At 40.2% G+C, this 12,203-nt stretch overlaps 1 protein-coding gene across 2 annotated transcripts; it reads right to left on the bottom strand.

Annotated features, from left to right (window-relative positions):
- Positions 1–1,269: 1,269 nt before the first annotated feature.
- LOC120746504 lies at positions 1,270–4,826 on the bottom strand. Of its 2 annotated transcripts, none has more exons than XM_040051922.1 (11): positions 4,636–4,826; positions 4,079–4,468; positions 3,715–3,816; positions 3,318–3,550; positions 3,026–3,204; positions 2,809–2,902; positions 2,358–2,702; positions 2,118–2,235; positions 1,942–2,033; positions 1,704–1,818; positions 1,270–1,624 (listed from the first exon to the last, which is right to left on the bottom strand). In XM_040051922.1, the coding sequence occupies exons 1-11, from the start codon at positions 4,721–4,723 to the stop codon at positions 1,386–1,388; spliced, it is 1,995 nt and encodes a 664-aa protein (XP_039907856.1). In that variant the 5' UTR covers positions 4,724–4,826; the 3' UTR covers positions 1,270–1,385. The 2 variants fall into 2 exon arrangements, with proteins under 2 accessions (XP_039907856.1, XP_039907857.1); XM_040051923.1 differs by having other exon boundaries at positions 1,270–1,621.
- Between the last annotated feature and the right edge of the window lie 7,377 nt (positions 4,827–12,203).

Below are 12,203 nucleotides of genomic sequence, written 5' to 3'. Positions count from 1 at the left end.
GTGATACAGACAATTTAATGAAATTTGGTGGGGTAAAATGACAATGATGTTGGTCCACCCTAAGACACTGTAGGCTTAGTAACCACTGGATCAATTAATACTCTAAATTTTAAAAAAAAATGGTTGAGCACATCGCTGTACAACTGGAACTAAACAAAAAAAGTTATATATCCAAAAGTTAATTTGTGGATCAGGGTTGTGTGACAGAATCAGCTGAACTGCCTACTGTACTGTAGTATGATTATTTTAAAAATAAGCACAAGTACTAGTAATGCACTCAAACATTATTGATACTGTTGATACGAATGATACATACCATGAAAATATACTTAACATGTACATCAAAATACTCAAGAATGAAAACTCTCACCTGTGACAAGCATACTTGAAATTTGCTTACTAAGTTCTATCAATCACATTTCAATATGTCTTGTAAAATTCTGTGAGCCAAAAATATATTACAGTAACTTAACATGACAAAAATGTAAAAAGTACAAAATCTCCCTCTGATACATAACAGTGTACTATTATGTATTACCAAAATGCATGTTTTAAAAACAGTGTAACAGGGTTGTTTTTAGCTCTACGAATGACATTAAATAAAAATGTGCAGCTGTCTTTGTAAAAAACTATATGCATTGATGTGATGAAGTCTTGGGAATGCACTGTCAATGACTGGTCTATGGCCAACTTGAAAAAATTTGTGGCCACCCAGCATTAAGCCTGCAAGCGTAATGACGTTTATATAGCTTTCGAGGACAAACATGATATATTACAGCTATTTAATACCCGACTTTAATCAGAAATTCGCGCGTCACTTGCTAAAAAGTCATGTGGGAAGTAGATCAAGGTTAATGTCTTTGCTCCTGACAAAACTTGCATGTAACACTGTCTTGCGTGCAGCTTGTTTTGTTTTCACATGCTGTCGTTTTCTGAGGATGATTGCTCTGTAGACCTCTCAAACCCTCCTCACTTAGGCCACAATGCGAACCTTAAAAATAGAACATATAATTTAGTCGGCTTTAATGCCTTAAGAAACAGTCAGTGTTTTGTATGCATTACTTAAATACATACTTTTAAATATCTCACTGGAAACAGGCCGGACAGCTCTTTCAGGATATCATCATATTTTGAAAGAGATTTCCAGTGATGGTCCATCTCTCTAACAAGAATCTTCTGTTCCCTCAAGTCTTCTTATTGCCATGATGATATCGAATGCCTCTTATAACAAAGTTATAAATCAATTCACAAAGAACGTCTGAAGTCGTAAATGATTTTAGGTCAACACCTGAAGCTTAGGGTTTCATTATATGTCAGATATGCTGAAAGTAGACAACATATATGTACAACTACCGCTGTGTGCCCGCTGCCACGGCCAGCTTGTGTCACCAGACAGAATTTCTTCCAAGCACAGAGTTTCCTTTGTCTGGAAACATTCTGTTGTATTTTTCCACAGCAGAAGTCAAGATTCCTTTCTCTTCTCTGATCTTGCGACGAATCTTGGCACGGGCTTTATTTCCATCGGTGTCTTTGTACAGACGCTGGGATCGTCTCTTTATGCTCGCTACGAGCACTTCGATTCTGCTCACCAAGGGATCAATATCACTTGTGCTTGTTGTTGCTGCTTAGAAGAAATAACACAGCTACACTTACATAAAATCATTGTACAATTGCATCACATTTTTGAATCAGTTTTTGCTCACCTTCTGCCCAATCCTTTACATCACTGACCCATTCATCCAGTTGACTGTCAGTCACTGCTAATTGGACTTTTAAGGACTCCAGGTTCTGAAGCTGGGTTACAAGAGCTTTTGTGGCCTACATTGTCAATTTGAGATTAAAAAACAAACAAACAAACAAAAAACACTAAACACATGTTTACTCCAAATAATAAGAACACAGAGGAGTAATCATCTAAAAATAAAGTAACAATATCATTACCTTCTGATATCGATGGGTCAGAGAGGTGGCCAACTGGTCTAGCTTTTGTTGATTCCAGCGCATGGCCATAAGAGTTAGCATGTCCGTCCGTCCTGCAAACACAGAAAACGTAGTGTTACCACTTTCATCATAATTACACACTTAAAATCTAACTAGTGCAGGATTTGCCTTCTCACCTGCTTTGGACATATGTTTTGTGGTAACTGCAATCCTTGACAAAAAGGCATTACATTGCTCTACCTCCTCCCCTAGAGTCAAACCAGCCCCATCTTGATATGCTCCACTCCATTTCACCTGGAAAAAAAAACACACACACACACACAGATGCACATACACACACACAGATAAAATACAAATTACACAAAATGTTGATGTGCAATTGTTCAGATAAAGTCATTAAAGTCAGAATTTCATACCTCACATTTGAAATCGTGGGCTTTAGCATGAAAGACTGAAAGAAATGGCTTCATGCTAAGAAGTTGCTGGAGCTCTGGACAGCTTTTTGTTACTCTTTCAAAATATGGCCAATACTTGCAGGTAACATCCATACAAAAAAAAGTGATATGTCTATTGGCCAGCTTTTGTTGCAGGTACAAGGGATAAGCAAAAATTTCACCCCTGTACATATTTAGAGCACGGAGCAGCACTCCATGCCTACACACTGCAAGCTCCAGTCCCTCCTCATCCACCTTGCTGCTGGATCTTTGGGAGGTCTCTCTGGCTGCTGACCACTCCCCTCCACAAACACCTCGTCCGGAGACCTAAAATGCATTAAATAGCTGGTGACAATGTCTTTTCACAATCTCTTCAACAGAGTGTTAAAGGTTAACATAATTATGTCTATGTAATTAGAGCATTCAATCTTACATGTCTGGATGTGCTGTGTATGTAGTCCACAAATCTTCCCACATCTTCATCCTTTGCTATGAAGGCGTCTTCAAAGATGCCCAGTTCCTCAGATCTGAACAAAATAGCAATACAGTATACTTTATGGTGTCATACAAAGTAAGTCCAAAGTTAATTGGTGCACCTTATAGTCACATTGTCTGAAACAAACGTTGGTATTACACATATTTTGCTGTACCTGGCTGCATTCTTGAAACGGTAATGCTTGCGGTTTCCATCCACTGAAATTGCAAGCATGTCTGGGGCACATGCATGACATGTGAAGGGATCCTCCTTTAAAATCTTGTCTAATTCATATCGCACGGCTTCCCACTCAAAGAAACTTTTCTGAAAGCCATCTGCAGAGATCTTTCCCGTCTGGTTTAAAATGAAAGACATAAACAGAAAACAACTACGCTACAAGTGACTTTTAAATCCTGAATAACACAGTAGAACCATACTGTAAAGGATGCATAAACTAAAATGCTCACACGGCCAAAGTGGAGAGTTCGTTGATCAAGCATTTTTAAAAATGCTTTGCAGGAGAGTCCGGGTGATGCCATCTTCATTTCTTCAAATGTGAAGAAGACATCTGTTGCGTACAAAGTAGAAAAGTGAAGGGTAGCGGGCCAGTAATCACTTAGATTTAGGTCATCTACTCCAGCAGTCCAAGAAGCTTCACATGTCTCACACCTCAGCTCTGGCATGCTGAGATTGTAACGTCCTAGAAAAGTGAAAAACTCATGACTCCAGAGTAAAAGTTTATTATCTTTGGGTTAGGTCTTCTTTTTGTCTCAGAATATACTGCAACAATGCTTGTGAGGGTTTAGTTTTAGGTGAATTATTTACAGATGGTTGTCAGTCAGGACAAAATGAAGTTCTTCTTACCATTCATTGTGACCACAGCAACAACCTTTCCTGGTCTGACCCTCAAACACTCTGGTGGACAGCCGCAGATTGTGACTGGGCTCTCCACAGGTACAAGTCGTGCTAAAGAAGTCAACATGTATGCGTAACATATGATTTAAATAAGTTTATTAACTATGAAGTAAAACGTTGAAATGTGACTAAGATATGGTAGGACCAACTGAGCCTTACTTGAAACAATAAAAAAAACAACTTAACAGCTCAAAGCTAACAGTGTAGTTGAGAGCTGAGGAAGCATCAACTTTTTTAAAAAATGAGATAGAGAGAGAGAGCGTAAGGGAAATGTATAAACAGTAAACATAATAAGTTTAGTCACAGAACTTACCATCATGGCAAAGGGTCTTATTTACAATGTAAGTTGTTGGAGGCAATGGCTGGAAGAATCCGGCAGTCATGGCACGTCTATTGTGAAGGACATATCTGGTGAGCATGATGACATCACATTTATCACAAAAAATTGGGCGTGGTAGACAGTCACGACAACGAAGCACAGCTGGATTGCTCCCACATTGTTGGCATATATGTTCCGACACACTTTCTTGAGCTGCCATGGTATTCACCAGATGGGGTCTTTTGGCCCTCCAACTCTCTGAAAAAAGAGTTTTTCTTGTGCTCCAGTTCAAGGAAGCCAAAAGAGGAGCTTTTGGTGGTGGTGCTTCATGGTGATCGTCTGAAGAATCATTCAGTGAGCTCTGGAGTTCTTGTAGAAAGCGCTCTGTTAAAAAAAACAAATACATTTTCTATTAAAATTGATTAATTATAAAAGTGTAATGGACAGAGTAGCTATGAGAGTAAAGCTTGATGGCTATAAATATGCTAGCAATTGCTGCAAACACATGAACATACTGCTTTGATCTAGTGAAGACACAGTGGAGTACATACCAACAGTCTCTGGGGCAAATGCCACCTCACAGTGACTGTTATTAGTGGTAGAATTGGTCTTCTGACTGTGGGCAGCTGTATAAAACATCAACAGTATATCAAAAACACAAATCAAATCCACATTTATAACACAGAAACAATTTAGAATCACCAATTAGCCAAACTCCACATCTCAGGACTGTGGGAGTAAACCAGGTGACCTGCGAGCAGAGAAACAAGGGAAGAACATGCAAACTCTACACGCAAAGACCCTGGTCTGATAGTGGAATTGAAATCAGGACATTTTTGATGTGCCACTGTGCTGCCAAGTACCAATATCTTTTACCAAAATCCTTGTGAGGAGGTAACTGTCAGCCACATTTTGTTACTGGACTAACATAACGTAATGAATGCCATACTTGCTAGGGGGGGATCATTCAGTTTTAAGAGATAATTCTATGGTTTATTTAATGTCCTTTTGTGTCAAAACAAACAAATTACTTTCCTGTTTGTCTTTACAAATATTTAAATTAATTAATACGTTAAATTTATGGTTTTGTGTCCATACAATCTATATCTTCAAATTATCTTGTATGAAAGAGTACTGACCCTTATGTAATTGACTCCGGATTGATCTTGGCCTCGCATAGAGTTGGTTTCCATCTTTGTCTCTTTTTTTCCATTTTACTGTTAGTTCAGGTGGCTTCACAGGTACAGGAGCTACCTCTTGCTTCAGCTCACCAAGCATGTCATCGAGGTGTTGGAGCTCATCAATTTGTTCCTGCTGATCAGTCAGATTATCTAGGATCCTTAAAGGATCTTGAATTTCGGAGTCACTCATGGCATAAAGAAGAACAAACAAACAAACAAACACAAACAAACACACAAACAAACAAACAAACAAACAAACAAACACACAAACAAACAAACAAACAAACACGCACGCACGCACGCACACACACACAAACAGAATAATCAAACAAGACAGAGATCAACAGAGCGAGGCAGAAACAGAGAGACAGACCAATAAGGACAGCAGTAAGAACAGATACAAACAGACTGACGTGGCTCTTAAAAGTGCCTTTAGGAGTTTTTCAAAAAGCAGATGTAGGAAGGAATCAATCAATAATAGGCTGATTGATGAAGAACCTGTTTTTCTTTTAGCTTCTTTTTGCTGGACAGACTTCCGAAGCAGACATAGCAGGTTCTTCTGCTTGCCTGATTGGGAGTCTGGCAAAATGTACAGGGCCTGAATTTGGGGCGTGTCATGTTGAAACAAAGAATAATTACAGACAGAAAAGGCAGCAGACAGACAAAAGGCAAATTATAGGTTAACAAACACACTGACAACAAGAAAAAAGCTGAAGAGTTAAAGAGACAGAAATGCGGATAGAAACAGAGAGACAGACCAATAAGGACAGCAGTAAGAACAGATACAAACAGACTGACGTGGCTCTTAAAAGTGCCTTTAGGAGTTCTTCAAAAAGCAGATGTAGGAAGGAATCAATCAATAATAGGCTGATTGATGAAGAACCTGTTTAGAAAAAAAAAAGTATTCAGAATTCAGAAGCACCTTATAAATAAATATATACATTAAACACTATTGTAACGATTTAGATAAACCCTGTTTAGTGTCCATTTGTATTTCATTTGCAGCATAGATGATCGGTCTGCTATTTAATGATTATGTAATGCTGTTATTAAGTTTAAAATCGAGAGAGAGAGAGAGAGAGAGAGAGAGAGAGCCATAAAGAGAGAGCTAGATTGATAGATAACGTCTATCTTCAATTTCAGCATCAACCCAATCTGGCAACACTGACCCTTATTAGAACCCTCAAACTTTACAAAGTGGCAACAACAGCAAACGTCAGCACACACTTCTCTATCACTGTACCCTGGATGATGATATATGATAAGCTTAACTTGATTGGCTAACAGAAATGAATTTAGCTAACTTACAGCACATGTGGTGTGGTAACATATATGCTATTAAATGTTAAGTCATTCGCTGTTCCACGAAATTGCTAATCTTAACCCATGGAACTGCTAAAAGCAGCTTTGTGAGCTCACTGTTTCGGGTTTTTCTTTTTGGTTTTAAATAAGAAAAATAATTTTAAAAAATCTACAGATTCAGATTCGCACTTACCTGTGGTACGATCGAGTACGTTGACGTCACTGCCGCTCATCTGATATGATAAAAAAATAAACTTTCTCAAAAATAAACAAGTGAGTCGCTGTGAATTCCTTAACAGCACCGAAAATGTTTTTGCATAATGTTTTTTTTGCCGAAAATGTTTTTGCCTAATAAAAAAGAACAACGATCGAGTACGTTGACGTCACTGCCGCTCATCTGATATGATAAAAAAATTAACTTTCTCAAAAATAAACAAGTGAGTCGCTGTGAATTCCTTAACAGCACCGAAAATGTTTTTGCATAATGTTTTTTTGCCGAAAATGTTTTTGCCTAATAAAAAAGAACAGCTTTTTTATTAGGCATTTAATTTAATTTAATACGTAAGAGTGTGATTAGCCAAAGCAGACGGTAAAATGACTGCATGTATTCAGAGGAGTTGGAGAAGATATCTTACAGCTGTAGCAGAATGATCGACAGATTTCCAAATATCAAAAGGATTGTAGAACAGTTTATAAAACCGGTGCAATAAATTCACCCAATCGCTAGCTGTGCCATTACCCAGCATACATCGCTCACTCCGTCAATGCAAGAACCGATACACAAATAACAGCCTGTAATTAGTTTTATCTGCAGTAATTTTCTCTCAGATAATTGCCTGCATTATATAATTTATTGTGTTCAGTATAGGTCGTTACAATGTGATTTGGAAAATGTCTAAATATACCGACAAAAGCCACTTCCGCGGCAATCTCTTCAATCGGAGGACCCTTCACGTCAATTCCCGACGCGAGGGGGGTACCCTGCACGTCCATATGTGCAGCAGAGGGGGCCTGACCATGCGTCACACGTTTGACGAGTTGGGAGTGAGAACGTGTTGGGATGTCACAGCTCCGTGCATCAGACTGTGTAAGTGTCTATTTCCACAGCTTCAGCTTATTTATTAATCATTATAGCCACAATTCAATAATAGCAATTATTAAATTCCAAAGACTTAATAGTTATTTTTTCTCTACAAATTTTTGTACCAATTACGAGATTTTATAATACATTTATCAGCAGCTGTAGGAATTTTTGTAAGTTGTAGCTGTTTTTGGTTTCTTCAGTGATGACTCATGATCCTGCTGTGTGCACATGATCAAAAAGTTGGTGTCTGTCATAAGTTTCCTCATTGAACAGAATCAACCTTTTGGGATAATTAATCATGGTGAACAAAGACAGCAACAGTGTATTGAATATTGTTTTATCCAGACTGTTATACAAAATGCATCCAACACATTCAATGTCCACTGTGTTTCACAAAGTAATTTCTATCATCTCTGCATCTCATCACACAGAGACTGAGACAGCCCACTCCTCAGAACCCAGCTGTCATATTTAGATCGTCTTACAAAATTTCTTCACTCCGATGATGGTGGCTCTGCTGCTGCTTTTAGTGGGACTTCTTCACTTTGGGAAAATCTGAGTTATACGTGATAATGCTGGAGCTATATCTTCACTAAGTATTTGTGATGACTTTTTGGCATTTTTTGACTACAAGGTTTTATCTATTAGGTCTCTTGTCTCGTTGACTGCTGCCTCAGATCCTAGTCTTCTTCCTATGTGCTCAGCTGTTTTAGAGCAGTTTGATCTTGTCTCCCTTAATGATTTCTCTGCGGTAGTTCGACACCTAAGACCTAAGATCATCACACTACCCTTCTGATTGTCTCCCCCCAAGTTTGCTTAAAAATACTTTTAATACTGTTGGGCCTTTTATCCTGAGATTAATTACTTCTATTGCTACAGGCTGTGTCCCATCATGCTTTAAATAAGCTATAGTTCAGCCTCTTCTTAAAAAACATAGCCTGGACTCAACTGTTCTGTCCAATTACAGGCCAATCTCAAAGCTTCCTTTTCTCTCAAAAGTCCTGAAGAAAGTGGTCTATTTACAGTTACAGGCCCACCTTGATTTTAGCAAGATCTCTGAAAAATTTCATTCTGGTTTAAAAACACTACATAGCACTAAGACAACTCTTCTAAGAGTTTTTAATGATATTCTTTTAACTCTGAACTCTGGCAGCCCTGATGCCCTTTTATTGTTGGACCTGTCAGCAGCCTTTGACACGGTCGACCACGACATCCTGTTATCACGGCTGGAATTTCATGCGGGCCTAAAAGGATCTGCCCTCCAGTGGTTTCGGTCCTATTTATCAGGAAGGTCTTTTTACGTTAATATAGGCTCCCGTACCTCCAAAATACCCCTCTTAATAACGGTGTACTTCAAGGCTTTATTTTGGGCCCTGCCCTGTTTGCACTGTATTTGTTGCCACTGGGTTCCATCATTTTATGGTACAACATTTCATTCCACTACTTTGCTGATGATTTGCAGATGTATCTGCCTTTAAATGTAAGGTCAGATCGACCCCAGCATTTTTTTACGCTGCCTTGATAACATCAGTGGCTCAGTGGATGTCTTTAAATTTTCTACACATAAACATAAATAAAACTGTCATTTTTGGCAACTTTTTTAACAATCACGTTGACAGCGCTCTGGGCCCCCTATCTTCCTACTGCAAGACACATGTAGAAAACCTCAGTGTCTACCTTGATGGTTCCTTTAAACTACCGTATTTTCACGACCATAAGGCGCACTGTGCTAAAAGGCGCAGTCTCAGTTATGTGTGCCCTTACTGTATTTAACACACACATAAGGCGCACTGGACCATAGGGCGCATACAAGTACCGTATGCGTATTTAAAAATAAAGCGGGAGCAAACCTGAATTCGGTACCTTACTCACATTTCTATTGCCGGTAATCGTCATCATCAACACACAAGCATACAAGTGTGCATATTTAAAAATAAAGCAGGAGCAAAACTGAGTTTGGTACTCACATTTTTATTACCAATAATCGTCATCATCAACAACACACAAGCATACAAGTGTGCATATTTAAAAATAAAGCAGGAGCAAAACTGAGTTTGGTACTCACATTTTTATCATCAATCAAACCCATCGAAGTCCTCATCCTCTGTGTCTGAATTGAACAGCTGCGCTAAATCTCCATCAAACATGCCAGGTTCACTGTCTTCACCGTCAGAGTCACTTTCCGTGCCGTGCGGCTCCTCGGAAACGATGCCGGCTTTTGCGAAAGCTCGAACAACAGTGCCAGCAGACATGTTAGCCCAAGCATCTACAATCCATTGGCAAATTGTGGCGTAACTCGCCCGGCGCTGCCTTCCACTCTTAGTGAAACTGTGGTCTCCACCGGTCATCCATCGCTCCCAGGCCGCTCGCAGCCTTACTTTGAACGGGCGGTTCACACCGATGTCCAGCGGTTGGAGTTCCTTTGTCAGGCCTCCCGGAATGACAGCAAGCTCACAGTTCATTTGCTTCACAAGTTTTTTCACATCGGCTGTGAGATGGGCACGCATAGAGTCACAGATCAACAGTGATGGTGATGCGTGGAAAAAAACCACCTGGTCTCCTTACATACACCTCCCTCAGCCAGTCTTTCATCATTTCCTCATCCATCCAGCCCTTTTCATTTGCCTTAATGATGATTTCTGCTGGAAACTTCTCTTTAGGCAAAGTCTTTCGCTTAAAAATCACCATAGGCGGCAGTTTCTGTCCATTAGCATGGCAGCCAAGCACAACAGTAAAAGAAGACTTTTCATACCCCGTTGTGCGTATCGCTACCGTGCTGGTCCCCTTCTTCTCCACAGTGTGACTCACCGGGATGTCAAAAGTGAGCGGGACCTCGTCCATGTTTGTGATGTGGCTGGGCTGGATGTTTTTGTCGCCGATGTGTTTGCTGCAGTAGGAGCGGAAGATGGCCAGCTTTTCCTTATAATCCGCTGGAAGTTGCTGCGCTACCGTAGTCCTGGTCCGGATGGAAAAATGGCACCGTTTCATAAAACGAAAGCACCAAGACGGACCTCCTTGGAAATGTTCAATGTTCATCTCTTCAGCTAGTGAAACTGCTTTTAGCCGAATGGTGACCGTCGAAACGCTTCTCCCGCTCGCTCTTTGCTCGATGATCCACCGCTCGATACTTTCCTCCAACTCGAGCCACCTCGCCTTATGTCCGCGGAAACTCAGCTGCGTTTTCTTGACCTGTCGGAGCTTGTTTTCCAGCTTCCTCCATTTGCGAACCATCGATTCGTTAATCTTAAATTCTCTCGCCGCTGCTCGATTTCCATGTTCCTCCGCGTAGCTGATGGCCTTCAGTTTAAACTGTGCTTCGTAAGCGTGTCTCTTTGCCATTTTCAGGGTTGTTAAAACAACGATGTCCTGCATAATGCACATACCTGTTCTTTTATACAGGTATGTGCGATTGTCCCGGTATATACGATCAACGCCCACACTTCACCCTTTAACGTTCTCATGGTGTTCTCTACTACGTCCTCCTTACAACACATAGGGCGCACCGCGCTATAGGGCGCGCCGCACTTTTTGAAGAAAATCTAAGACTTTTAAGTGCGCCTTATGGTCGTGAAAATACGGTAAGTAGGCAGGTGAGTGCAGTAGTCCAATCCTGCTTTTTTCAGTTAAGACAGCGAGCCAAGGTAAAGCCATACCTCCCAGCTAACGTGTTCAAACGCATCATTCACCTTTTCCTTACTTGCAGATTGGACTACTGCAATTCATTGTATTTTGGTCTCGACCAGGCCTCCATTTATCATCTTCAGATGGTCCAAAATGCAGCTCTTCGTCTGCTAACCGGCGCCGAAAGGAGAGAGCATGTAACCCCAGTTTTAGCTTATCTACATTGGGTTCCTGTCTCCTACAGGAGACTTTTACTTTTTGTTTTTATGTCACTCAACGCCCGAGCCCCTTCGCACCTGTCTTAGCTCCTATCTGTTTCGTATAAATGATGACACTGGACGCAGCGTGTTCGGGTGATGTTTTCCAACTTTACTCGTAACCCCGGAAGCTCCCCCCACACACAGCTTTATGGGAACAGTAGTCTACCGCTACATGTTTATGCTGCAGAAGAAACCATGAGGTCCAGTTCAAAATTAATGCTATCCATCCCTTGGACTAAACTCAAATCGTGGGATGATAGAGCCTTCTCTGTGGCAGGTCCCAAACTTTGGAGCAGTCTTCTCCTAAATATTAGATCTGCACAAACACTTGATCAATTTAAATCACTTAGGTCTGTTTATGTTGTAACTTTTTGTGCTATTTGTGCTTAGATCTGGTCCACTTCTCAGCCTTAGAAACAACACTGATGGCAGGTTCGAAAAAAAATGCCATGTCATCACCAACTACTGTTTTGATTGACAGGGTAACATGTAAGAGCTATTTGCACTAATAAAGAGTAATACTCAGACCATTATCTTTACTGTTTAAAGTTAAAATGTCCACAATTTAGACTTTAATTGCAGAATATTTTATTAGAGATATAAATTCCACAATCAATTCACAGGTTCAAAGTTTGGACTTCCATTACCCCTTTTAGTGTCCCTGCTAGAAT

The sequence above is a fragment of the Simochromis diagramma genome, unplaced genomic scaffold (assembly GCF_900408965.1).
Source record: "Simochromis diagramma unplaced genomic scaffold, fSimDia1.1 OVJJ01000672.1, whole genome shotgun sequence".
Lineage (NCBI taxonomy): Eukaryota > Metazoa > Chordata > Actinopteri > Cichliformes > Cichlidae > Simochromis > Simochromis diagramma.
The sequence above is the reverse complement of the archived record's forward strand: the minus strand, read 5'-3'. Positions and strand labels throughout refer to the sequence as shown.

Excerpts from the sequence above, each read along its gene's own strand:
- LOC120746504 (XM_040051922.1), bottom strand. The coding sequence starts at position 4,723 with ATGTTTTATACAGCTGCCCACAGTCAGAAGACCAATTCTACCACTAAT. Across the intron at positions 2,236-2,357 it reads CCCACGATTTCAAATGTGAG|GTGAAATGGAGTGGAGCATA; the intron begins GTATGAAATTCT and ends TTTTTTTTCCAG. Across the intron at positions 1,625-1,703 it reads TGTAAAGGATTGGGCAGAAG|CAGCAACAACAAGCACAAGT; the intron begins GTGAGCAAAAAC and ends ATTTCTTCTAAG.